Source organism: Carassius gibelio, chromosome B3 (genome assembly GCF_023724105.1).
Source record: "Carassius gibelio isolate Cgi1373 ecotype wild population from Czech Republic chromosome B3, carGib1.2-hapl.c, whole genome shotgun sequence".
NCBI classification, from domain to species: Eukaryota; Metazoa; Chordata; class Actinopteri; order Cypriniformes; family Cyprinidae; genus Carassius; species Carassius gibelio.
The window spans coordinates 9,641,458-9,667,639 of NC_068398.1; the positions used below are offsets into that span (position 1 = coordinate 9,641,458).

At 37.2% G+C, this 26,182-nt stretch overlaps 1 protein-coding gene across 2 annotated transcripts in view; it reads right to left on the reverse strand.

The window, feature by feature from the left end:
- LOC127951806 (potassium channel subfamily T member 2) overlaps positions 1-26,182 on the reverse strand; it is a 59,670-nt gene that overhangs the window by 25,507 nt on the left and 7,981 nt on the right. For both annotated transcript variants that reach the window (XM_052549849.1, XM_052549848.1), the window contains exons 2-9: positions 7,489-7,568; positions 7,105-7,204; positions 6,212-6,265; positions 4,908-4,956; positions 4,486-4,545; positions 2,173-2,247; positions 861-944; positions 483-577 (exon numbers count right to left, since the gene is read on the reverse strand). In XM_052549849.1, the coding sequence (XP_052405809.1) occupies positions 483-577; positions 861-944; positions 2,173-2,247; positions 4,486-4,545; positions 4,908-4,956; positions 6,212-6,265; positions 7,105-7,204; positions 7,489-7,568 (597 nt within the window). The remainder of the gene's footprint in view (positions 1-482; positions 578-860; positions 945-2,172; positions 2,248-4,485; positions 4,546-4,907; positions 4,957-6,211; positions 6,266-7,104; positions 7,205-7,488; positions 7,569-26,182) is intronic.

Here is a 26,182-nt window from a genome sequence, read left to right on the forward strand (position 1 = left end):
AATAACTGTGTGGTGAGCCACGCGCACAACGACATGATGCGAACCCTGTTTGTCTGTCTGTATCTTTCAGTACAGCCAGTGTGTGTGTGAGTGTGTGTGTGTATTTGCTCATGTTAAAAGGCCGGTTGAGTCAACATGCAGCTGTCAGTGGTGAAAAGGTCATTCATTTCTCTCCCTTCTGTTTTACAAACGCACCGCTACCCTGCACATTCAGCACCTCCCAGCTATGTACCCCACGGAACAAGAGAGCACACACAACATGGTGTTTAATTAATCAGCACTTTAGAAACATTATCCTATCAACTACTGACCAGCCGCACCATCGCAGTGGCTCCTATTCTGCAGTGTACAATGCAAAAAGGCCTGGTTCTACATTTCACGTCTACTTATAACATTTCTTGCACCAAAATCACAACCTCAATAAATAATTATTTGAACCTAAATAATCTCCTAATAAGGCCCTGTTTTTGTTTTTCTCTCACCAGGTAAAGATGAGGCAGAGCAGGGTGCTGATGAGGATGAGCACCTGGTTGAACATGGCCGAGTGTGTTCGCTGAATCGCTCTGTGCAGGTCGTTCTGAAAAACAACATGAAGGACGGCAGAGATGAGAGACAGTGAGACTTTAATAACACTGCCATTGCTCTTGTACTTATGAGAAAAATCCGAAAACAATTATCCAGAGCTGTGGCAAATTGGATAACCAGCAAGCTTTCAGCAGCAGAGGACAATCAAGAAAATAAGGCATGAGGAGGAAGTGAGATAGAGAAGGAGAGGAAAATAGGAGCTTTGTGATGAAAGTGGATACACACTGACACAATTGCTCTGAAAGAAAGGATAGAAGATGGGCTTCATTTCTTACAATCATGTTCTCGAGAGCGTGTTTGGCCAGCCAGCAGTTCAGGAAAACAGGAATGAACAAGTTTCTGAGGGAAGGCAAAATCACCTGATTGGAAAGAAAAAAAAACGTTCGTTTCTTTCTATTCAAAGGGTTTTGTGGTACAGCTATAACACACAATACAGCAATTCAGGAGCACTGCTGCGCCACTGATGCATCTTTAGCATCATGGCAAAAATTTCTCAGTTGGAGCAGTTATTTTTAATGAATCAGTAGAAGCAGACAATTCAAACAAGGGTCATTAATCAGATTCAAACAGCTTAATTTCTTATTTATACAGCTTAGATTGCTCACTCAGAAACACAGGTTAAGACTGTTATGAAAATGTTATTTAAATGACATTTATATCGGTTTCAGGGTTTGTTGTAATAATGGAAATAAAATAAATAATAAAATAAAACATATAATAAAAAGTACAATAAATGTATTAATCTTATATTTACTACTATTATTATAGTTTAATACAATTAAGTAATAACATAATTTTTTTTTTAAACCTGTTTTTGTTTACTACTATTACTACCACCATGAAATAATGTCAGACTCCAAATATTTTTTTTACTGGTTGTAAAATAAAATTACTTATTTCAATTATGATATGATATGACGTTATGCTATGCTATGCTATGCTATGTTCTGTTATGCTATGCTATGTTAAATGCTATGCTAAGCTATGTTATGTTGTGCTGTTATGTTACACGTTATGCTATGCTATGTTTGTTACGTTACGCTCTGCTATGTAATGTTACATTTTATGTTACATTATGTTATATTTTGTTGTTATGTTATGTTGTTATGCTATGCTGTTATGTTATGCTATGTTACATGTTATGTTATTTTGTTATGCTATGTTATATTTTGTTATGTTATGTTATGTTATGTTATGTCATGTTATGCTATGTTTGTTATGTTATGTTACATAACCTGTATGTTATATTACAGGTTATGTTACATGTTATGTTATATGTTATGTTATGTTATGCTTTGCTTTGCTATGTTATGTTATGTTTTATCTTATATGTTATGTTATATGCTATGTTATGTTACGTTATGTTATGTTATGTTACGTTATGCTATGCTTTGCTATGTTATGTTATGTTATGTTACATGTTATGTTATGTTATGTTTTATCTTATATGTTATGTTATATGTTATGTTATGTTATGTTATATTATGTTATGTTATGTTATGTTAAGTTATGTTATGCTTTGCTATGTTATGTTATGTAGGTGGAGTGGGCTATGCAGTGAAAATCCCATTGGCTTGTTGTACTCACAGTGATCACGAAAGGAACGGCGCTGATCATCTCCAGAACGAACGGAATGCGCAACACTTGCTCCCAAACATTCCCCTGGAAACAAGGACACTCTTTTCAGGGTCAAGAAACACTATTGTCTCTGTGAACTCTTGGATTAAAGAATAAAATAAGCAGGGTCACTCTCCTCGCCCCCCAGGGAAATATGTTTAATTTATCGGTTGCAGTTGAAGTTGGCTGTTGCTGAATTAAGGTCTTAAACATCTGACACATTTCACAAGCTGGATGTATGTTTAGGTCTCACCCATGTTGGCCCTGCGTGGGTGAAGATGCCTAGATGGTTTGGCAAGAAATCAATGCAGAACAAAGAACACAAGAGATGTGCTCCTCACATGGGGATCAAGACTCTAAGAGATCCCTTCACTATCGGCGTCTGCGGGACAAACATGCCTTGGGTTTTCTCTACCCACTTAGTCCCTTCAAAACAGCTCAACGTGAATGATTGATTGTCACTGGCAAACTCTTCCTCTATCAATCGCTCTATATCACTGTTGGAAAAAAACAGGTCAAAACAGCTTATGGTGGTTAGGCTTGTTTTTGTAGCTTGCTTGTTGCTCATCTAAGATGGTCTAAGACCAGCCTTTACCAGCTAAAACAAAGATGACGGACCAGTCTGGACCAGATAATGACCAGCTTTGAACATCTCAGAATCACATGGAACCAGCTGCCATAAAAAGCTGGTTTTAGATGGATAGTCTACACCTTTTCTCCATGTCATTTCATTTGACCTTTGAGGACTGCAGATCCATTATAATCAGGGTGAAGGAACAATCCAAAAAGTCTACGGGACATGATATTAAACATATCAGCTCTGACCATGCATATTTATTACATGAGGTAACAGTCTGAATTGATTTGCAGAAAAGCAAATGTTAGTAAATGAGTGCTATAATAGCATTCACGCTCACACATTGGATCAGTCTTTTGTGTAGTGGCTAGTATTTAATTTGTCTTTGGACTAAGCAATATAAATATCATGGTTCTCTCATGCAAGATAAATATCACTCAGAACAGAATGTTATTGTGTGTAATTTCTAATAGCGCTGCGTTTCTGAAAAGGGTCGAGGTATTATTTGATTGTGTGTATTAAGGATGTGAAAAGCTAGCAATGAAATAAACAACAATTTATTTAGCCATTTTATTATAAAAAATGTTTCCAATACTGTGTGCATAGTTGTATTAGTGTACTTCAAGTCTTAAACGTATACATTTTATAAACTGTACTTGCAAATAATATAATGTTAATGAAATAAAAGGCCACTTAAGTGTACTTAGCATGTTTATTAACACACTTAAGCACAATTTTGTCAAGCTTTAAAGAAGTACACATATTTTGATGTGTTGACTATTATTACAATAATCATTACCACGGGAGAAAGAAAAGTATACTTCTATTATATATTTAAAGTGCTCTATTTCCCTGCACAAATTCAGTACTTAACATACTAAAAATATTATTTATTACTTCTCCAGTTATTTTAAGTCACTTAAATTATCTTAAGAAATGCTAAAGATTACATTAAGTACATTGTGGAAGTACACTTGTTTTAACCTGGGCTAATTTATAATAATATAACCATATAAATATTTTAATTCTATTGTATTCTGTATTATATTTAAAGTAAAAAAAATATATAAGGGTATTAAATATCTAAGGGTATTAAATCACAACTAATTACAGATGTATTTAAATACATGGCATACAAGTTTGTAATACAAATAAAGTTTTTAGTTTAGAGTAAATGCTTGGTAGTACATTCATTAGTATTTTAACCATATTTCAGTGACTGAAGAAGTAATTATGAAAATAAAAATTTTAATGAGTCAAAAAAGCACTCTGAAGTTCAGCCAAATCAACATACATAAGTTATATAAACTTACACTGTAATGTATTTTCATTTCAGCGTCTACTTTATTTTTTACTTAGATTTTTAAAGTCGATTTTTTAATCTGCTTAATAACTAATCTTTGTTAAAGTATGCCAAAATTTAGGGGTTTCATTTCCACTACTATCATTGGAAGACAAAAAAGGAATGGATTTGGTGCAAAATGACTGGTTTCTCTGACGTTCATTCGAAAGCAGACGTGTTTTCTGACTAAATGAAAGTCAGCGAGGGCTCTTAAATGCTACAATGGGCTTGCAGCTAGCATTGTAATGAACGAAAATGCTAACGGCTACAGACAGCTCTCTCCAGGTTTTCCAGACCTCTTTGAAGCCAAGAGAGTCTCATAGTGTATAGTGATAAAACCATGGGCACGTGTTGTTTGACTCACCTTATAGCTGAGGTACACCAGCAACATGGTCTCTGAAAAACTGATGAATGCAACAAGCACCTGGAGAGAGGCGAAAATAGACAAACAGAGAGACAAAGAGGGACAGAGATGAGAGAGAAGCAGAGGTTGTGTAGGAAGAAACAGCAGGGGCAGCGTGTTTCACACAGTCTGAGAATAAATGGCCAAACAGAGGGCAACACAACAATGGCAAATGTGTCTGTGTGTGTCTTTCAAACACAGGCACTTTTATTTACCATGGGTTGTTTTTTATTAAAGCTAACAGGTTTTTGTTACATGAAGGTCACAACACTTTTCCTGGAAAATGTCATTTGTTTCTGTTACTTTTATTTACAGATTGTATTTCCCCCCTGTGTATTAGAGTGTGTATTACTGAATGACAGAGAGGATTTGTTTGTTCTGACCTGAAGAGCCCAGAGTGGCAGAGGCCTGTTCACCCAAATAATGAGGGACCTGATGACAGGAAGCCAATTATTATGACAAAATGAGATAAAGCATGAAAAGAAAATGACAAATTAGAGACGCTCAGATCAAGAAGAGTGCTCCTAATTGAACACTTTTTTTTCACACGTCAAACAAACACACCAAGTACAGAACCCAATCCATGTACGACGGCTGAGCAATAAACAAATTTCAAACCAACATTTTTGTTACGAATGAAGAAATCAAAGCTGTGTGGTGTGCATCGTGTCAGACACACACTATTAAACGCTTGCAGACTACCACCAGAATTGTTTATGTCTAATAAATGGCGAAAAAATGAACCGCCTTGTTAAACATGTCACGGAGACTCCTGGTGCACTGTTCTGAAGTCAATAAATCAATTCTACTGTTGGCATGAGACAAAACTTCCTAACTGTAAACAACACCATACATTTCCAGTAAAAATTTAGTTGAATCACACCCAGCATTTTGGATGTTTAACAGATTGTTTAATTACTTTATGAAGAGTGGGATTCTGGAACAATCAGATTTAGTTGAAGGCGGGGTTACCCAGCCCACTATTAATTGCATTGTTTAATAAATGCAATTAGCTTAACCTTAGAGTGTTTTGTTTTGTATGAGATATATGGTTAAAGTGTACTACTAAATGTACTGAAAAACATTTACGGTAAACTAATATACTTTAATGTAATTTCTATGGAAACTTGTATCATGCATTTACATACATTGTAATTGCATTATTATTGTAATACACTAGTATATTGTAATTGCTGGTTGCATTCATCAGGAATTACACATTTGTGACAAAGCAGTTGTACATTAGGTAGTTAAAATCAATGTGCTTTAGTAAATAAGAACATTATCTAAATAAGTGTACTTCTTCAAAGCATGAAAAATACGTCATTTAAAGTAAAACTTACAATTTGATATTAATTTCTCACAAAATGCATTCACTTGATTGGCCTTTTATTTAATAAATATTGTATTATCTGCAAGTACCGTTTTTTAAAACACATTCAATACAATTTAAATGCACTTATTTTTCATAAGATAACACTTAATATGAAATATCAAAAGAGATTAGCTTCAAAGTTCTTTTTACAAACCCGATAAACATCTTAAAAAGAGGAGATTCACAAACATTACAAATGATTGCACTGATTTTCTTCAGATCTTGTCTATTAAAATGGCCGTATGTTTGTGTTTCTGGCCCTCGGCCACCATCTTCATTTCTCATGCCAGAGTCAAGAGTCTGGATACTTACCAGTCAAAATGGCTTCTGTTGTGGGTAGAGGCATTCTGTCTGAGACAGCCAGGACTGCAGGGGAAGCAAACACACACAGATAAGAGTTTTTATGCATGGATTATCCAAAGGCACTTCAAGCTCCTCCAGATTGTTCCTCCAGATCTCACTTTCCCTTCGTCCACCCACACTCTCTCTCCGTCTTCACATCAACTGAAAATAGATTCCCACGGTCTTCACTTTCGACCATCCTTCTCCTTGCTGTCCTTCACTTGCATCTCTTTGGCGCGAGCCCCTCGATATGCTGTTCTTCTGCACTTTGGCAGAAAATACGTTTTTTACTTTTTCCATTTACACCAAGAAACCCCGCAGACTCTGACCTGCCTCTCTATCTCTTTGCCTAGACTTGTCATTCTTCTTCACACTTCTAGTGAGAGTTGGTGATTTCATGAGTGCGGGAGATGAGACAAAGTTACATTTTATGCTAATGAGCAGTGATGTAATTGGGCTGTCCTCGACTAAGGGTTTTTCTGGTCGACTAGTAGTCGTTCACTTTAAGCATTAGTCAACTAATCACATGTTTATACATAAACCATTTAAATCATTATAATGAGCCTGCCTACATAGCCTACATAGCCTAATGAGTGCTCAAGCACAAAGGTAAAGCTTGCCACAGCTCACCGGCGGCAGAAGGGGTACTGCTGATCATAGACAATGGACTTTTCTGAAATATGGAGGTCTGCCTAAGATCGATTTTTCAGTCCTTTTACATTTTGTTGTACTCTCGCCTACAAGATCCTGCTTTCCTGCTTTTTCACTTGGATATGATGCACCATTAGAACGTGGCCTAGACAAGATCAAGTCGAGTGCATGGAACAAAGCTTATATGCTCAGTGCCGTGTGGCCGGTCTCACCAGTCTCTCTCCTCCCGCGGGTCGTCTAGCAGGACTCGAAGGATGTAGAGCAGGCAGCTCAGAACCTTCAGGAAGAAGTTGAAGAGTCGCACTCTCAAACCTGCAAAAAAGAGTGCGAGGCCGTCACCAATCAACTTTACAAGGAGCTTCACAAACAACAGAAACACAAAGCCGAGTGCTCACGGACAGGACGTGACAGCTAGAGGACAGTACATCAAACGCGCAGAAACAAATACAAAACCAACCAATTACCCAGCACCAGCTCCACAGAGCCACTCACAGGGGTCAACAGCACTCCACGTGAAAGCAAAAACAAACTACCACCTCACAGGACAAGAAAAGCCACAATTAGAGCCGCCCTTCGGCCCTTCGGCGAGAACTCACTGGATCTTTGGTTTTTGATGAAGAACAGCTTCAGACGTTCCTTGAAAGTGTTTTCATTCACATAGAACTCTACTTGCACTCTAAAAAGGAATGATGATGTTTTGGTTGGAGATAAACAAGAGATGGAGAGGAAGGGGAAGGACAGAAAATGATGACGTGTGAGAGAGGAGGCAAGAAAGTTAGACTTATCGCCATTGTGGTAATATAAAAAGCAATCAATTGAGAGCTACAAAGCACTTTTGCTATATTAAAGTCTAATAGCTTTAGAAGGAAATGATGTTGACTTGTGCGAAAAAGGCGGCTGTGGTTGACCTTGCAATCTGTGCGGACTTAATCCAGAATTATAAATGACGTGCACAACGAGTGAAAGCGTAACTGGAGAAGCCGTAACTCTGGTGCTTTTTCTCCAACAAACGAGAGAACTGGAACAAGGAGAAGAGGAATATTCCAGCTCATGTTCAACCCGATGCCCGTCCAGCATCTACAGCGGCAAGATGCCAATCACCACAGGCAATCGTTTCGAAACACAAATAGAAATGTGTTTACTTGTACTTGCAAATGATCGCAAGGGGGTTTCAAAGCAGAAACAGGAAGTGCATGTTTTTTGGTAAAGCACTTGTGGATTTCTCAGTAAAAAGGATTGTTGTTTCAGCTGAAATGTCCAAATCAGTCTGTTCATCGTGTGTATGCATTTGAAACACTGTAGATGAATGCAAATGCTGACCATTTATTTTGTATTACTAACTTTCCTAAGTTTATACATTGTTGATTTGAATTGTCAGTTTGGTTGAGATTGATATTCCAGTGTCGTATATCATTAACTGAGGATGCAAACAGTGAAACCAACAGCAGATTGTTATTTAACATTTGTGTTGACCCAAAAACGTATTGCAGTGAATTTAAGGTATACATCTGGGAAATGAACCCTTGAGCATAAGTGACACCTACACAAACCAATTAAATCTGCCATGTCAGTGCTGACTTCACACAGTTTAACAGCTGTTTCTAATTAATTTATGTAAACTATAGCTCCATTCACAGATAAGATATTAAATAGGCTTTAAACACCTCTTTGAAATTAATTGCCATGATCTGTCAGTACCAGATGATTATAGACTGGGCACTTCCATATCCCATGCATGGATACAAAGTGAAAGAAATACTGTTTACATTTTTTGAAATAAGTTATATTTTTATTTAATATTTATATTTTGTATTTAAGTTTTGATTAACCAGTAAAATAGATGCAAAACACAACAGAGCTTCGTTTCTGTATTGTAACGTACATCAGAGTGAAAATGATTATTGACATGGACTGGTTCTTTTAAAATAGTTAACTATAATGACCAAAATTCACTTGAAAAGGGTGATGATAGGTATTTTAAATGTTGAAATGTTGTGATAGATTTTTAGAAAATGTTTAAGCTGCTAAACTTCCTTTCAAAGTCCCGGTTCATTTATACACATTGAAAGACAAATCAATATGATCGTTTGTGGTAATTGTCATCGCACCACAGTAGCTGGTCAAGACATTAAGCAGTAAATATCAATTATGTTCGTTTGAAGGTCACTCATGGGAGAATGTCACATGTATTGAGTTCACTGTTCTCCAGCACGTTTCCAGTCCCATTCGCTCTGTTTTAATCACTTTTCCTCAGCACCAACTACCCAGGGACTCATAAAGAGGCATTAGCTACAGACCAGATCAGTGTGAGCCGGATCACTCCAGTCTCTTAAAGACTTCCGCACAGATCTCTGGAGCCAGCCTCATTACTACAGAGCTCTGTGTAATTGGACGGAAACATGGAGGGACACATAATATCCGGTGAGTCATGTCATAACAATGGGAATAAAGGACGAGAGGAGAGAACACAGGCCAAGCACATGTGTGATCTGTCTGTCTCTCGCACTCATATATGCCGGGGAAATGCGATGATGTGAATTCACAGTCTGTAAGTGGTCCCGGACCCCACGTGGTGGTCGACTCTAACGTATCCTCTCCTCACAGACAGAGCCCCGCCAGACCATGCTGGGTGTTGCTATGGCGACAGAGAGCACCTTCAGGATTCCTAATCTAGTTATAATAATCAAGTTTTGTGGGTGTGGAGGACTTGTTTCATTCCCAGCTCCTTGAGAATAATGGCCTGTTCACAGAGTCTTACCTACTGGAAGTGCAATGATTGCACCTCCGGTGAGAAATCCAGCATCACATCAATATGTGTGTAAAAAAAAAAAAAATGTGATGACCACTTTAACCATACTGTATTGACGAGGATATTTATGTAAGCATGACCAATACCTAGAGAAAAAGATTACAGGAATCTATACAATCTTGAAAACTCTTATTCAATATTCACAATATTCAATAATCACAATTGCATTATATTATATTATTCTCTCTCTCTCTCTCTCTCTATATATATATATATAAATATATATACACGCACACAATCAAAGAGTAATAAAGAACATCAAATAAAGTTATATTTTGAAAATTGTTAATATCATTGTAACCATTGTTTTGTTAGTGTCATTGAGATACAAAACTATTATAGTTTTTATTGATACTTTTAATTATAGTTTTTTTACTTATATTTTGAATTACTTTTCATCTTTAGATTTTCTGTTTTTATTTTAGGTAAAGTTTTAGCAAGTTTGTTGTGAGTTTGTCATTTTAAGTAGTTTCTTTTAAAATATTCGTATAAAGACTATTCGGTTTTATTACAGTTTTTTTTTTTTTTTTTACATTAAGTAAAACTAAATTAAAATGAAATTTTTTAATGGTTTTTAATTGTTTAGTTAACTAAAATAACCCTGACTGTGACATTTTCTTTCATGAACACAATGCATCAGAACAATTTTTAAAAAATAATAAATAAATATATATTTTTATAATAATAAAGTCCAGTTATTTCTAATTGTAATGATTTTCATACATTCTCATTACTGTAACATGTCACACTTATTTCATATCGATATCATAATATAAATGAAAAAAAAAAAAAAAAGCTAAATCATATTAGTTTTCTATTATTTATTTCCATTAATGAAAGGTTATTGGGGGGTAATTGGGCTTATCTTATCTTTCTTATACATACTTTGATTTCATGGTTATTAATGTGACTTAGTGTTGTGTCTAATAATAGAAATAGGTCAACATTCAGATGTTTGTTTTAATGAACAGGCTACTAGATTTCATGCAGCCTCCAAGACTATCTGTCATTGTATCCAATGCATATGTTTATTATTATTTCTCAGTGAGATCAACAGTGAAAACAGTTTTCCATGTGCTTTTTTCAGACACTTCTTTCTTTGGTGTACATATTCTGACCATTAAAGCCCTAATGTATTCATTACTAATTAGCTCTTAAGAGTAATTGGACTCGAGACCAGAGAAAGCATTGAATAAGCCTTTTAATGAACCAGCGTTTCAGTGACTAATATAAGGTGACAGACGCTTCATTAAATATACATCCAATCATGTACCATTTATTGCCATTTCTCTAATAGACCATCCAACAGGAAAAGCATAATATAGAAATGAGTCTAATGCTGAATCTTTGTCATTCTCATTTCTTTATCTGTTCTTTTGGGCATCTTATTCTTGTTATTCGTTCATTTAATCAAAACCTTGGTATAACTGGATACCCTAACACAAATTATTCACCTTTTGAACAAGTGGCTAAACAATGGAAGATGTTGATATATCATAAATATATATTTTATTAATATTTTCATACAATGCTTTTATTCAAATGTATAAATGTATATCTGTAGTATGCCTTATTGTGTTGATGTATACTGCCCTACAAGGCAAAAAGGCAGTAACTGCGCAGAGTGCAGAACTGAGAAAAATGACTTAAAAGTTATCCTGTCATACAGCCTAAGTAGTTAGTGTACAAACAACTACCATTTTTCTCAAAAATGACACACATTTCAGATAAGATGTTTCGTCACATAACAAAGGATGCCTTGAATGTCATGAAAATGACAATAAAAAAGTTTTGACCAAAAATGCAGTTACTGCCTTTTTGCTTTGTAGGGCAGTATAGTAATTTATAAATCCTTCAGTATTCTCAGTAATTTGTTTACATATATATTTTTTTAAATAAAGACCCCCCCCCCCCCACACACACACACACAAAATATGTAATTATTTAATTGCAGAAATTTGGTAAGAATGGATGATATGTCACTGAAAGTTGTTTGCAACATTTACAAGACAATGTTATTAGCGAAATTGAAGTACAATTCTCCACACTAGCAGATCACATATTTTCCACAAACCACAGCTTTCACAACTGTTTTATATTATTTTTGTCTGCTTAAATCTTTTTTGGAAAGACGTTTGGTCAGCTGGACTGTCGGTATGTTGGTTAAACAACAGTACCATCCAGTGGGTTTGGGACCACATGAGGGAGAGGCCATGGTTGCAAAATGTTCATTCCCTTTAAAGGCAGGGTAGGTAAAAAATTTATAAACAACTTTCTTCCAAATTCGTTTAAACTTTCTATATATATATATCAATGCATAATTAAAATGTAAGTACTCTGATAAAAAAGAGTATAAAAATCGAGTGACTCTAGACCGTTTAATCTGTATTAAACACAGCTCATTATTTCCATTCGGGACGAAACATAGGATTGGCTTAGGCGACTGTCACTTTCTCGCAACCATGGCAACCACACTTTTGCCACACATGACCTGCCCACTTGCGCGCGTACGTTTGATTTGAGGAATTCAAGAGGCATGGATCCTAGGAATACCAAAACAATTGTAGAGAAACAGCAAGCACAATTCACAGTACCGGCCTATGCAGTTAGTGAAGGCAAACCAGGCAAAAAAAGGAAGACAGTAACAGTACAAGAAAAGGCAATGAACAAAAAGTATTTGGATAAACAAAGAAATAAAACGTGAGTTAATATCGGCGTGGCTTTCCAGCGATGCGAGAACTGAGGGAACTCAAGGGAACGAAAAGTGACTCCTTGATGGCTTTATTTCTGCTGGACAGGTAAATCTTTATTTTTGTATTTTGATCATACATATTTTTTTGTTTATTTTTTCATGAAGCATGTGTCATTAGCACACGTAGCTGCATAATATAGCTAACATAACATTACTTAGCGAGCCGTAGTAGAGACGATAAATAATCTATAGGCCTAGCTCAAGATGATAGCTATAGCGTGGCTTTGGAAGGAGCCCAGAAGGGAGGGGGTGGAGTGAATGGAAATAATGAGCTGTCTTTAAAACAGTCGTGAGAGGTCTACAGACACTCGATTTTTATACTTTCTTTTTCAGAGTACTTACATTTTAATTATGTATTGATATATAAATAAAGTTTAAACAAATTTGGAAAAAAAGTTTTGTATATATTTTTTACCTACCCTGCCTTTAACTCCAGTATTTACATGTGGTTGACCCTGCCAATCTGTACTGATGCTAATTCATGTAGAAATCATCATTGTTAGTATATATGCAGTTTCGCATATCTTAAAGCTTTAAAAGTGGTTCTCTTTGTTTCAAAATTCATCCAGAGACTGGAATATCATGCATGTCCTTCAATCACAAAATCACCCACCCACTTGCTCGTGTAGACAGATAAGGATTTTTTTTGTTCCTTTGAATCATGTCATGCACATTAACTGTGTAAGAATCTCATCACTACAAGAACGTTCCTCAAAGACTTTGGTTACATCATCCTCACCATCTTCTTGAAAACTATAATTAATAATAATATTCCCACTGTCCAGATATAAAATCTTCCATTTTATGCAAGGTTTCTATAGTATTTCACCATCCATCTACTCAATCATGCATGCTTCCATAAAGTCAGTTCTCCAAAAAAAGAGGAAATTTCCTTTGTGAAAAAGAAATTAGATATAAAGAATTTACAGAACTAATGTACTTTAAATGTATTAAATGTAATTAGTTGAACTTAGGAGTGCATTTGACCCACTTAAGTAACTTAATACCATTTTTATATGCAATTTCATAATTACTTTTGTCTTTGAAATATGATTAAAGTGCCAAATTCAGATGTTGGGCAGAATTTCCAAGCTGCTTTTCTCCATGCATGAAAAGTGTATGGTAATTTATATTGCCAAGCTCCAAAGAGGACAAAAATACTATATATTGTAAATCATCACCCACTTCATGTATGTAAAATAAAATATTGGGAATTCTGTTTAACATCTGCTTTTGTGTTTCAGGTAAAATATACAAAATGGGTTTGGTATGACATGATGATGAACTGTTCCTTTAAAGTTTTTCTGAGGTTTTGCTCAGTCTCACAGCAGGATGGGATAATGCTCACCCAAGAATCATTTGCTCCCTGTGTTTTTCTCATATACTATTTTACATGCTTTTTTCATATGGAAAACTCTTTTCCACTTGAGGGAGTAACAGCAGTGAGCAAGTAAAGCGTAAACATCCCCACATGAAAGGAGCCGAGCACTGGGTTTGATAACATCACTGACTAGTTAGCTAAAGGAAAGAGAGAAAAATATTAAAAACTCATAAAAGCCTTATACAGAGAAGCAAACACACTATCCCATACAGTTTCCTTGGCGATAATGCTAGGAATAACGGTAATAGAGTTGCTTAATAGAGAGATTTCTATTTGTGTATTTTGTATTTGTGTTTTCTCTTTATTATGACAGGTGGTCTAATAGATTTGTTAAGCACTGTATTTATTGACTGTAATTAGGCATCTGAATAATAAAAAAAAAAAACTACATTTTTGTAAACACTAAACTCAAAAATGTATGGATATCCTCAATAATTATATTTTAGCATTAGAAACACTTCTGTGACTATAAAAAAAAAAAAAAGACTGATGTGGATCTCAGTTAGGGTTAAAACATTCAATGAAACAGAGATCCTTACATTAAATACAATACAAGTGCTGGTCATATAATTAGAATATCATCAAAAAGTTGATTTATTTCACTAATTCTATTCAAAAAGTGAAACTTGTATATTATATTCATTCATTACACACAGACTCATATATTTCAAATGTTTATTTCTTTTAATTTTGATGATTATAACTGACAACTAAGGAAAATCCCAAATTCAGTATCTCGGAAAATTAGAATATAACTTAAGATCAATACAAAGAAAGGATTTTTAGAAATATTGGCCAACTAAAAAGTTTGGGCTCCTTTTGCCTGAATTAGTGCAGCAATGCGGCGTGGCATGGAGTCGATCAGTCTGTGGCACTTCTCGGGTGTTATGAGAGCCCAGGATTCCTGGGTCTGGTATATCACATCTTCCTCTTCCCAATACCCTATAGATTTTCTATGGGGTTAAAGACAGGTGAGTTTGCTGGCCAATTAAGAACAGTGATACCATGGTCCTTAAACCAGGTACTGGTAGCTTTGGCACTGTGTGCAGGTGCCAAATCCTGTTGGAAAATGAAATCTGCATCTCCATAAAGTTGGTCAGCAGCAGGAAGGAAGCAGGAAGCATGAAGTGCTCTCAAACTTCCTGGTATACGGCTGTGTTGACCTTGGATCTCAGAAAACACAGTGGACCAACACCAGCAGATGACATGGCACCCCAAACCATCACTGACTGTGGAAACTTTACAGTAGACCTCAAGCAACTTTGATTGTGTGCCTCTCCTCGCTTCCTCTAGACTCTGGAACCCTGATTACCAAAGGAAATGCAAAATGTACTTTCACCAGAGAACATAACTTTGGACCATTCAGCAGCAGTCCAGTCCTTTTTGAAGCGAGACGCTTGTTATGCTGTCTGTTGTTCAAGAGTGGCTTGACACAAGGAATGCGACAGCTGAAACCCATGTCTTGCATACGTCTGTGTGTAGTGGTTCTTGAAGCACTGACTCCAGCTGCAGTCCACTCTTTGTGAATCTCCAACACATTTTTGAATTGGTTTTGTTTTTTACAATCCTCTCCAAGGTGCGGTTATCCCTATTGCTTGTACACTTTTTTCTACCACACCTTTTCCTTCCCTTCACCTCTCTATTAATGTGCTGTCAAGTCAGCAGTCTTCCCCATGATTGTGTAGCCTACAGAACTAGACTGAGAGACCATTTAAAGGCCTTTGCAGGTGTTTTGAGTTAATTAGCTGATTAGACTGTGGCACCAGGTGTCTTTAATATTGAACCTTTTCACAATATTCTCATTTTCTGAGATACTGAATTTGTGATTTTCTTTAGTTGTCAGTTATAAAAGAAACAAACATTTGAAATATATGAGTCTGTGAGTAATGAATGAATATAATATACAAGTTTCACTTTTTGAATGGAATTAGTGAAATAAATCAACTTTTTGATGATATTCTAATTTTATGACAAGCACCTGTATAATCTGACTAAAATTGTTTTCTATTAAAAAATAAAACAAATTTGGTCATCTGTTTTTTGAATATCCATCCAAACATGGATTAAATTATCACAATACAATCTGACAGCACAGCGTGAACTATCAGTTATTATAGGTTTTTCTTATTTGGTTTGTGGGTTGATTAAAAGCTAATGATAATTTAAATCCTAACAATGTATTTACCTAAAATATATTTGTTTACCTACATTTCATGTGACCATTGACCGTGAGGATGTGTTGTTAAATTATTTAAATATTTACTTAAAATCTCAGCTGATACTTCAAATAATCATTCCAGGTCAAAATGGTTCAGCTGTGAATCTATGACTTATTATAAAAACATTGTGTATGTATATATATATATATATATATATATATATATATATATATATATATATATATATATATATATATATATATATACGCCTAGTCATATAATTGATCATGTTCTGGGTAGATTCTTTGTAGATTTTTGACAAGGTACCAATATTATACTATATAGAGTATAATATATAGTATAATATTGGTATGGCAGATTTCTGTAATAAAATACAACCTTGTCAAAAATCTACAAAGATTTATGAAGTGACCTTAGCACTACCCAGAACTAGATCAATTATATGACTAGGAGTCCATTCATGTCATTTGTTATTGTGATAGTAGCACTCAGTCCAGTGAATATGATTGATTTGTGTCTGCTTGCGCCTTAAGGGGGAGGAGTGGGACACAGACAAAGACCAAGAGCACACCTCTGGAAATTATCCATTAAATAACAGACACAGATATTCCACAGAATTAAATTTTTTTATTGCATATACACATATTTTGCTATCTATAAATAATCTGGCCTCCATACATCACTCAAATGCGGCTTTACTCATGAAAATATAAATTCCATTGACGAGATGGCTAATATTTCTATTCCGCTGGTTCTTTTTGTAATCATAAAAAACATTTTAATTTCTAATTGAGTGTCAATTTAAGCCTTTACTAAAGAGATGAAAAATTCTGGGTTGCCACACAGTGCCTCTACAATGAACTCCAGCACAATACATGGTGATGAAGATCTGAAAGAAATGTTTTCCCTGAATGATAAGATATGGGAACACACACACACACACACACACACACACACACACTCCTGAAGGACATCCAGACAAAAGCAGTACTCTAATAATACAGGGAAAATGACATTAATAGAGGCACAGAGAGACGCTCTCTCAACCATGACAGAAAGCAAGAAATTGCACACCTCCTTGGCGCCGCATCTAAAGAAAGGTTTGTGAGTAGCCTACTTCATATAGCCGAAATGAGGTTGAGGCAGCCTGACCCTGACCCACTGTATACAGTAATTTTTCAACGATTTTTGAGAGGGACATTTAAGTGGAAAAGCTATTTGAGCCTTTACAGCTCAAGACGATGTTTCAAGGAAACACATTTCCCATCTTCTGTTAAAGAATGCTGTCAGGTCTCTACCTGAGAATGAGCTTCTGTGATGGATATTCCTCTGAGAGATTGTGAGAATAAAAAACAACAACTTTAAAATAGCACCTGTCTGACAATAGATGTATATCAGTAACAGCTGTGTGTGGGGCAAACATTAACATGTCCACCACTGACTAGAGATACAAATAATAGTTAATGTTGTAAAGTTTTTTTTTTAATAAATGTAAGGGGTAGCTCTACAGTGCAAGAACCTACTTATGCATTTCTGCTGACTGTTACGGTCTGTCCAAATTGTAACCTTTATGTGGACTTCTTTTAATCTTTACCTACACATGTCAGTCCATGTGACCATAGAGCAGGGTCCCCTTGAATCCTTCCCTGTGGAGTTTAGCTCCAACCCTAATTAAACACACTTGAATAAGCTAATCAAGGTCTTCAAAGTTACTAGAAAACCACAGGCAGGTGAGTCTGATCATGCAACTCCACGCAGAAAGGCCTCCCATCCCTGCACGGGGCTCAATCAGGGGACTTTCTTTCTATGTGACAACAGTGCTAACCACCAAGCCACTATGCCACCCCCTTGGTTTAATGTAAACATAGCCAATGTTTTCACGTCCAGAAGTACCAGATCATATGCGCAAGTTGACATAGACTGCAAAAAGTTCTCACAGTATTATAGTACCTGAGACTGAATTTGGTCTGTCACCAAGACCATGAAAATTGACTCGGGATGGAATTGCAACCAAGTCTGGTCTTGAGTACTAAATCACTGCCTATTTATCATTTATGGATTGTAAAGATACTCACGAGAACCCGCTTGATGTCCATTTGAGCAAACCCCACTGGTGTGTACTTTACAATGATCTGCTGTCCAATAGTCTGTGCAACAGAAATTGGCATTAAATGGGAATTGGGGTAATGTCATGAATTAATTTGCTAGTCCACACGTAAACCTGTGACACAGTAACACTGACTATTGGACAGCAGACCTCAAACCTGGTATTGGTGAGCTTACAGAGTTTAGTTCCAACTCTAAACAAAGAAGCCTGAGCAAGCAAACCAAGGTCTTCAGAGTTACTAGACACCTACAGGAAGACAAGTTTGATCAAAGTTTCAGTTCAAATCTGCAAGGTGCTTACCCTCTAGGGCCGGATTTGAGAAACCCTGTTAGAGTCTTGTGGGTTTCATAAGCATAAAATAGCAAAGATTATGAGACTAGTCCACATCAAGTGAGCCATTTGGGATGGGATCAAAGTGAGAAGCGCAGTGAGGGATGAGCATACCATTAGCTGATTTCACTCAGTCTTTTGTCTATGAGTGTCTCCAGTCTTTTTTAAATTGTATAAGAAGTGGCCACTCTGTGGAATGACTGATAGAAGCACTTGCCTTCGTCTCCAACTGTCGACGCATGTATTCCAGCCAACAAATAAAATGAAAGTCATTATTTACCTGCCATATGCAAGAACCTCTGACAGTAAGTAAATGTACTCAATAGCATTTTACTCTAGTTATTTTCCCTACTGATATGAGTAGACTTGATTAAAACACTCATCACCTTCTATCTCCCATGATCCTTTACACATGTTTCCACTCATGTGCCAGATCTGCTTTTACATCTCTCATCAGATGTCTTTATTAATGTAGCCTGCATCTTTGGGCTTCTTGTAATGAAATTAAATGCGAATGACCCCAAGTGGAAGGTTAATATGGATGGTGAGGTCTAAAATGCTAGTGTAATTTAAACAGACTTGCCCCTGGTCTAGCCTCTACTTTTAATGTCCATTAGCCCATTTAGAGTGCCATCTTCCATTATGCTTCCCTAGAGCCGCAGTACTGCCCAGAGCTCTGTCGGTATTCACAAGATTCACTACTTGGTGTCGCCGTTTCCTCTGCCCTCTCTGTAGCCCTGTAAATTTCATACAAACATATATTTGGCATTTCATCAAATGAAAATAAATGTCAGTCTATTACATGGCCTGTCATGAACTGCCACTAAAAGCAATTTTCAAATGGGAAATTAATGAAATATGATAAGCGCATTGTTCTTTAAAGCCAGTGCAGTGTCTCTAAGGATACAGAGGGCCTCATGAAATTCTGGTGGCATATTGCTGTAACGTGATTCGGGAGCATGGGAGATCAAATCATAAGTGGAGTGTGTTGGAAACATCCTTGCAGCAGAGATACACGGTGTTACACATGCACAGACTGGCATCATTAGAGAATCGGTTTTGCTTATGCCAAGGCTAGCGACTGAGCTCATGAGGGTATTCCCTTACAGGTAATACCGTGCTTAGCACACAGACCCTTTAGCTTCATTATCAGAATCTTAATTTATCCTCAGAGGATCCACAAGAGTCAGCTTTCCCTTGTAATATTAATTACACTTTGGCTTAAAAAAAAAAAAAAAATTAAGTCAGTGGTGGGGAGCTTGGTTTAATTTGGCAAGTCCACAGTCATGATACTATCTCTCTCCAACAAGCTCGAGGCTTCAAGGTTTATTACAGTCCAAGTTAATTACACCCACACTCTAATTAACATCATATTAAAGGTGAAGTTCGACCAAAATATATACAGATCAAAAGGGCAGGATGTGATGATGGTATTTATTGTGTGATGGGAAAAAAAGTGTTTATTGATGTCATAGTAGATGGAGCATTTCCTTGTGCCTGTTTGTGGCCGTTATGTTATTAAAAGCTAAATAGAGAAAGAAAAATGAAGGAATATGAAAATTGAGAGCGGTACGTGACCCAAACAAGTCCAGATGAGGGTGAAGGTGTTGGCTACAATCCAATTGGGATGTAACTTGTTTCTCAACTAACCTAGTCATAGCATCGTTGGAGAAATTAACTAGCAAGTCAAGATTGTTTCCTGAAACCATAGTGATTTTTCAAACACCTGTCATTTTAATCATGTTAGTTTTCGACAATACAGAACAGTAGTTAATGACATCACACAAGTGATAGAGTAATAACTTCTGCTGATTATTCAGTTGAATATCATATTAGTTTCGGGTATTGCCGAAACAGTTGTTCCCTGTGGTTTTCCTTTATTTCCAGATGTCCCTTTGGGAACTCTGGGGTTGCCAAATGCTGTTTGCAGATGTTCGTTAGAAATATGGTTTCAGGAAAGACCAAATTTGTTGAATTACATTGTTAGCAAAGTTCCATTGTTACCAATGCTTTTAGTGACTCATCTAATCAGAATCTAAACTACCATTAAACAGTGTTAGTTTTATTGTTTTGAGTCTCTTTAGTTTATCTAAGGCAAGGGTGAAGCTGTATTTTTTTGTGGTGAGCAATATTTCTTTGTTTTTTATTTGCAGTTTCTTTATTAGTCAGACAACATGTAATGGCGACTCACAGTGGAGAGATATATAACATCTTCAGAATCATTAGAAAATCACAGGTAGGTGAGTTTGATCAGGGTTGCAAGATTTGAGGAACCCCAGTGATTCAGAAGACCTTGATTAGCCAATTAACTAGGGTCCTCTGCAGGAACAAGAGCATTTTCTTTCATTTGATACCTGATTATTTTATCATGAGAGGTAATTGTGCTTGTAACATTTGCTTGGTCAATGATAAGGTTAATGATAACACTTAAAACAAACAAACAAAAAATTTCCTAGGTTTACATTTTATATATAGGCTACTCATATTAATGCTACACCATAACAAGTACATAGTATGCTCCTCCGAAAGTAACCAGAATTTTACAGTAAACACTGATTCCCCCCACCCCCTGTAGTTGTAAATAATGTTTTAGATTAAAAGAAAGTAGTATTTAAGTCTTCATACTTCAAAATTTCACATTTAATTCATTGTGTTGCTTTATGATTCTTTTTTCAGTGCGTCACTACTGTAACACATAGTTATTCATATACTGTGATATATGTTTTTAGTCATTTTACCAAACTATACAGGTAAATTTCGATTTGTGTTTTCAGATTGTGTACACAACAAGTGACATGTTGAACTAATCTAGAGATTTCCCACCTGTGAGCTGTATAAGCTAGTTTATCAAGGTTGATGCTAGACAAGGAGCTTAAAGAGGAATAATGGGGCTGCAGGGGGAAGTCTGTGAAGTGGGAGACAGAGGAGAAGTCAATAAAAGATTTGGCCTCTAAGACTGAAGGCTGTTATTTGTGTGATAATCGAGAGCCGAGTAACATCGGACCGCAGCAGGCCGCTGCAGTAGTGAAGCACGTTCTTCAAAGCGCAGCGTGACTGAGAATGATGGATGGAGTGTGTGTTTATGTGCAAGGCAACACATACCTCTGAAGCAAGAGATGTTGATTTTATCATTTTATACGAGATTGGATCGTGTTTCTGCAAGGGCATGACTTAGGAGTAAATCAAAGATAAAGAGTGGCATTCATGTTCTCTCCCAATCTTAATGCCTGAAGTTTTATTTTAAGTCCAGTTCAAAGCAAAAGGCCAGACTTCTCCTTTCACTGTCAGAGGTGAAGCATCAACCCACACCAGATCTGAAATTCTACAGCTAGTCATGTAATATTTCTGAGTCATGGTTTATTGTCAGAAACAGAAATACTCTTGGTGTAATATAATGGTAAGGCAGTTTAATTTGGACCTGCCTTTATGTACTCAACACTGTCTGATCATTTTCTTACTGAAAGTGAAAGTCATGACATTTGCCAAGCATGGCAACCCATACTTGGAATTGGTGCTCTGCATTTAACCCATTCAAGTTCACACAAACGGCAGTGAGAAGTGAACACACACCCAGAGCAGTGGGAAGCTATATATCCAGCACCCAGTGTCTTGCTCAAGTTGACTTCAGCCATGGGTATTGAGGGTGGAAGAGGGCACTGTTCTTTCACTCCTTCCCACTTACAACTCCTGCCAGCACTGAGACTTGAACCAGCAACCTTCAGGTAACTAGTCCAAGTCTCTAACCGTTAGACCACAGCTGCCTAGAGTGAGTAACTGCTGCTGTGATTCTGCTTTTGGTTTTCACAGTGTATTGAAGGGTGTTCTGTAATAAGCTAGTTTTGTCATGCCAAGAATAAATTGCTTACATACTTACATTGCATTACTTAATTACTTACATTTACTGCATAAAGATCTACTTCATAAAATGACCCCTTGCTGATGTAAAATTTATTTGAAAGCACTGTGTGCTGAAAGCTGATTTAATGATGGCCAGTGTCCTGCCACACAGAAATGTTGCCCAACCACTGGTGGCTTTGCATGCAGTGAACCGCGTGGTCAGGAAAGAGGTCAGGCAAATTGTCAAGGAAGCAGCCAGGGAAGCGGCCTGGGACAAGGTAGTGGTCCGGGCCAGGGAAGCGATCAGGGAAGTGGCCTGGGTCAGGACTATGGCCAGGGTAGCATCCAGGGAAACAGTCATGGCCAGGGAAGCGGCCTGAGTCAGGGCAATGGCCAGGGTAGTGTTAAGGGCCAGGGAAGTGGTCAGGGCCAAGGAAACGATCATAGCCAGGGAAGCTGTCAGGGCAATGTTAGCTGCCTGGGCCAGGGTCAGGGAAGCAGCCTGGGACAGGGCAGCGGTCAGGGCAAAGATAGCGGTCATGGCCAAGGCCATGGTAGCAGTCAGGGTAGCGTCCTGGGTCAGGGCCACGGAAGCGGAAGTGGTCAAGGGAATGGTTGGATATGGTCGTTGAAATGGTCCTGAGAAATGCATAACACTTCCTGGAGATCTTTTCAATTCAGTGCTTTATTCTTAATGCATGTTTTACCTGTTTGCTCAAACTGTTTACAAAGATTTGCCTCTCCTCCCCAAACCCCATCTCCTCAAATAAAAATAACTGCTTGTCTGAGGAGTGTTTTTGGTTTAATTTGTCTGTTTTCTCACATAACTGCTGTCTGGCATCAATGACATAAGTTCCTCTCCCTGAGACCTGGACATCTGGCAGAGTATTAGCCTAACTTTACATAAAATATACCACAATATATAATGGGGAATTTTTGGCAAGTAACAAGTACAGATCACATTATGTCCACATCAGCTGAATAAAAATCCAAAATGTAGTCTTTTGTTTTATTGAACTGAAAGCCATCCTTAACAATGTACCGTGTGTGTTGCCGACACATTAAATATCATGTAAGGGAGCCCGCAGACTGGGTATGGTTGTTACTAGGGCTGGGCGATATGGCCTAAAGAAAAAGAAAATAAAATCTCCAAATTATTTAATTTATTTAGTTTTGATTTTACCTTCAGGTATTTGATCTGGATTTTCACCCTTGAGGTTAAAGTAAAATCAGAAACAAGCCAAAAAGAGAAGATGGCAGGCCCTGCCATTGTAAACTGTGAAAATGTTATATAACATTCTAATCATACTGGATACAGTTTGTAACACTGTCGATTTATGAGATTTCCATTATGCTGAAATGTAGACTTTGTGGTTAGGTTATGGCTACATGACCTCAGACGATGTGTTGTCTGTATGGAGCCATTCCCACTTTATATTAAATGCCCCTAGTCCATGTGTACTTACATAGTAACTAGATGTGTACATGTATGTAACCACATTGTAAGTAGACAGAATATCTACAGCTGTAATGTCTGTGTAACTACACATATGTAACAACCCACTTTGGTGTTAAATGTATTTATGTAGTTTAAGGTTAAAAAACACATTATTTTGAGATGTTTTGCCCCTACTGTGATGTGTGTAAAACATAAAAAATAAAAGACATAAAAATAAAACCCATTACAAGCCATTTGTTGCATCCAGTGAGTACATAATTACGGATTATAATGAATTGTACTATGTTTTTACACATTGCGTTGCATCGTGCCCCGCCGAGTAAATATAAATCCATGTCTGCATTTGTGACCGGAGCAACGACAAACAACAAACTCCACTCTACACCAACGGTTCTCAATTCCAGTTCTCTCACCCCCCAACTCTGCATATTTTGCATGTCTCTCTTTGTTAACACACCTGATTCAGATAACCAGCTCCACAGAAGTGAGCTCTGTTCATGAACTGTTTCCATTGACATGGTCCCTACACAGTGTTCATTGCTCTCTACTCCTTGACCAGGGGAAATCTGTTGAAGTTTAACTCACTTCGGAACATTCATTATGGATTCATTCATATGGGGGCATGAGGACTGGAATTGAGAACTGCTACTCTGCACTGCTAAAAACTCCTGTTTGAATCATCAGTGGCAAATCCTTTACATATTTAAATGTACTTATAGACTGTGAATCAGAACAACTGGCATTGTAGTCTTCTCTTCCAAGATCAAGAAACAGTCTTCCATTAAATGTGTTGCACACTAAATATTTGGGTTGAACTGTTGTGGAACAGTGTTGTAAATACAATTTAACCACTGATTTCTAGTTGTGTCCTCTTTTGGAAGGCCAAACAAAGTATTGTCATTGTCACAACGAAACAGCGTCTCCACAATGGCGCTGGTGGCAACAGCAAGGATCAAAGTTACGCCTTCTTTCTTTGTGTGAACATTTGGGGGGTGTTATGCAAATCTTCCCACATTGTGACGTAGACATGCGGGGGGGTGTTTAAACGAGGAGATTTAGGGGGTTTGGTTGACTCTTAACTTTTATAAAACATATCTCTTTGGGTTTGAGACTTTAGACTTTGCAACTTAATTTTATTTTTTATAAAAAAAATTATTCAGTAACATTTTACAATAAGGTGTCATTTAATGTGTTAAGTAACATGAACAAACAAATAATCTTTGTTTAGTTAATACAAATATTGTTGTTCATTGTTAGTTCAAGTAAGTTTACAGTGCAGAAACTAATGTTAACAAACACAACTTTTGATTTTAATAATGCATTAGTAAATGTTGAAATTAATCAGAATCAGAATGAGCTTTATTGTCAGGTATGTTTTCACATACAAGGAATTAGTTTTCATGACAAAAGCTTCCGCAGTGCAACAGAATGACAGCAAAATAACAAAAACACAGATAATAAAAGAATAAAAGCAGACTCGCCACCGTCCTGAATAAGGCCGATGAGTGTGGTGTCGTCTAAAAACTTCAGGAGCTTGACAGAGGGGTCTTTAGATGTGCAGCCGTTGGTGTCCAGGGAGAAGAACAGTGAGTAGAGAACGCAAGCCCTGAGGTGATCCAGTGCTGGTTATATGGGTGCTAGATGTGTATTATTCCAGCCTCACTAGCTGCTGCCTGTCTGTCAGGAAGCTGTTGATTCACTGACAGATGGAGGTGGGCACGAAGAGTTAGTTTGGGCAGGAGGAGTTTTGGGATGATAGTGTTAAAGGCCAAGCTGAAGTCCACAAACATGATCCTTACATAAGTCCCTGGTCTCTCTAGATACTGCAGAACATAATGTAGTCCCACGTTGACTGAATCATCCACAGACCTGTTTGCTCTGTAGGCAAACTGAAGAGAATCCAGTAAGGATCCAGTAATGTCCTTCTGGTGGGCCAGCACCAGTTTTTCAAAAGGCTTCATGACCAGAGACACTAGAACCATAGGCCTGTAGTCATTTAGTCCTTTAATTTTGGATTTCTTTGAGATGGGGATGATGGTGGAGCGTTTGAAGCATGAAGGAACTTTGCACCGCTCCAGTGATCTGGTCAGCACATGATTTCAGACAGGCTGGTGTAACACAATCTGGGCCTGGTGCTTTTTTCCTTTTCTGCTTCCGGAGGACCTGTCGCACCTCGTCTTCACTGATTTGAGGTGCAGGTGTGGGGGAGAGGGGGGTTGCAGGAGGTGTGAATGGTGTGAATGGTTGTGTGGAGAGGTGTTTCAGTAGAACTCATTCAGATCGTCTGCCAGTTGTTGATTCTCCACGGTGCTGGGGGATGGTGTCTTGTAGTTGGGGATCTCTTTCAGACTTTTCAGTCACTGGAAGTGAATTGAGTCCTTATTTTTTCAGAATAATTCCTCTTTGTCGCTCTGATTTCCTTTTCCAGTAGGGGT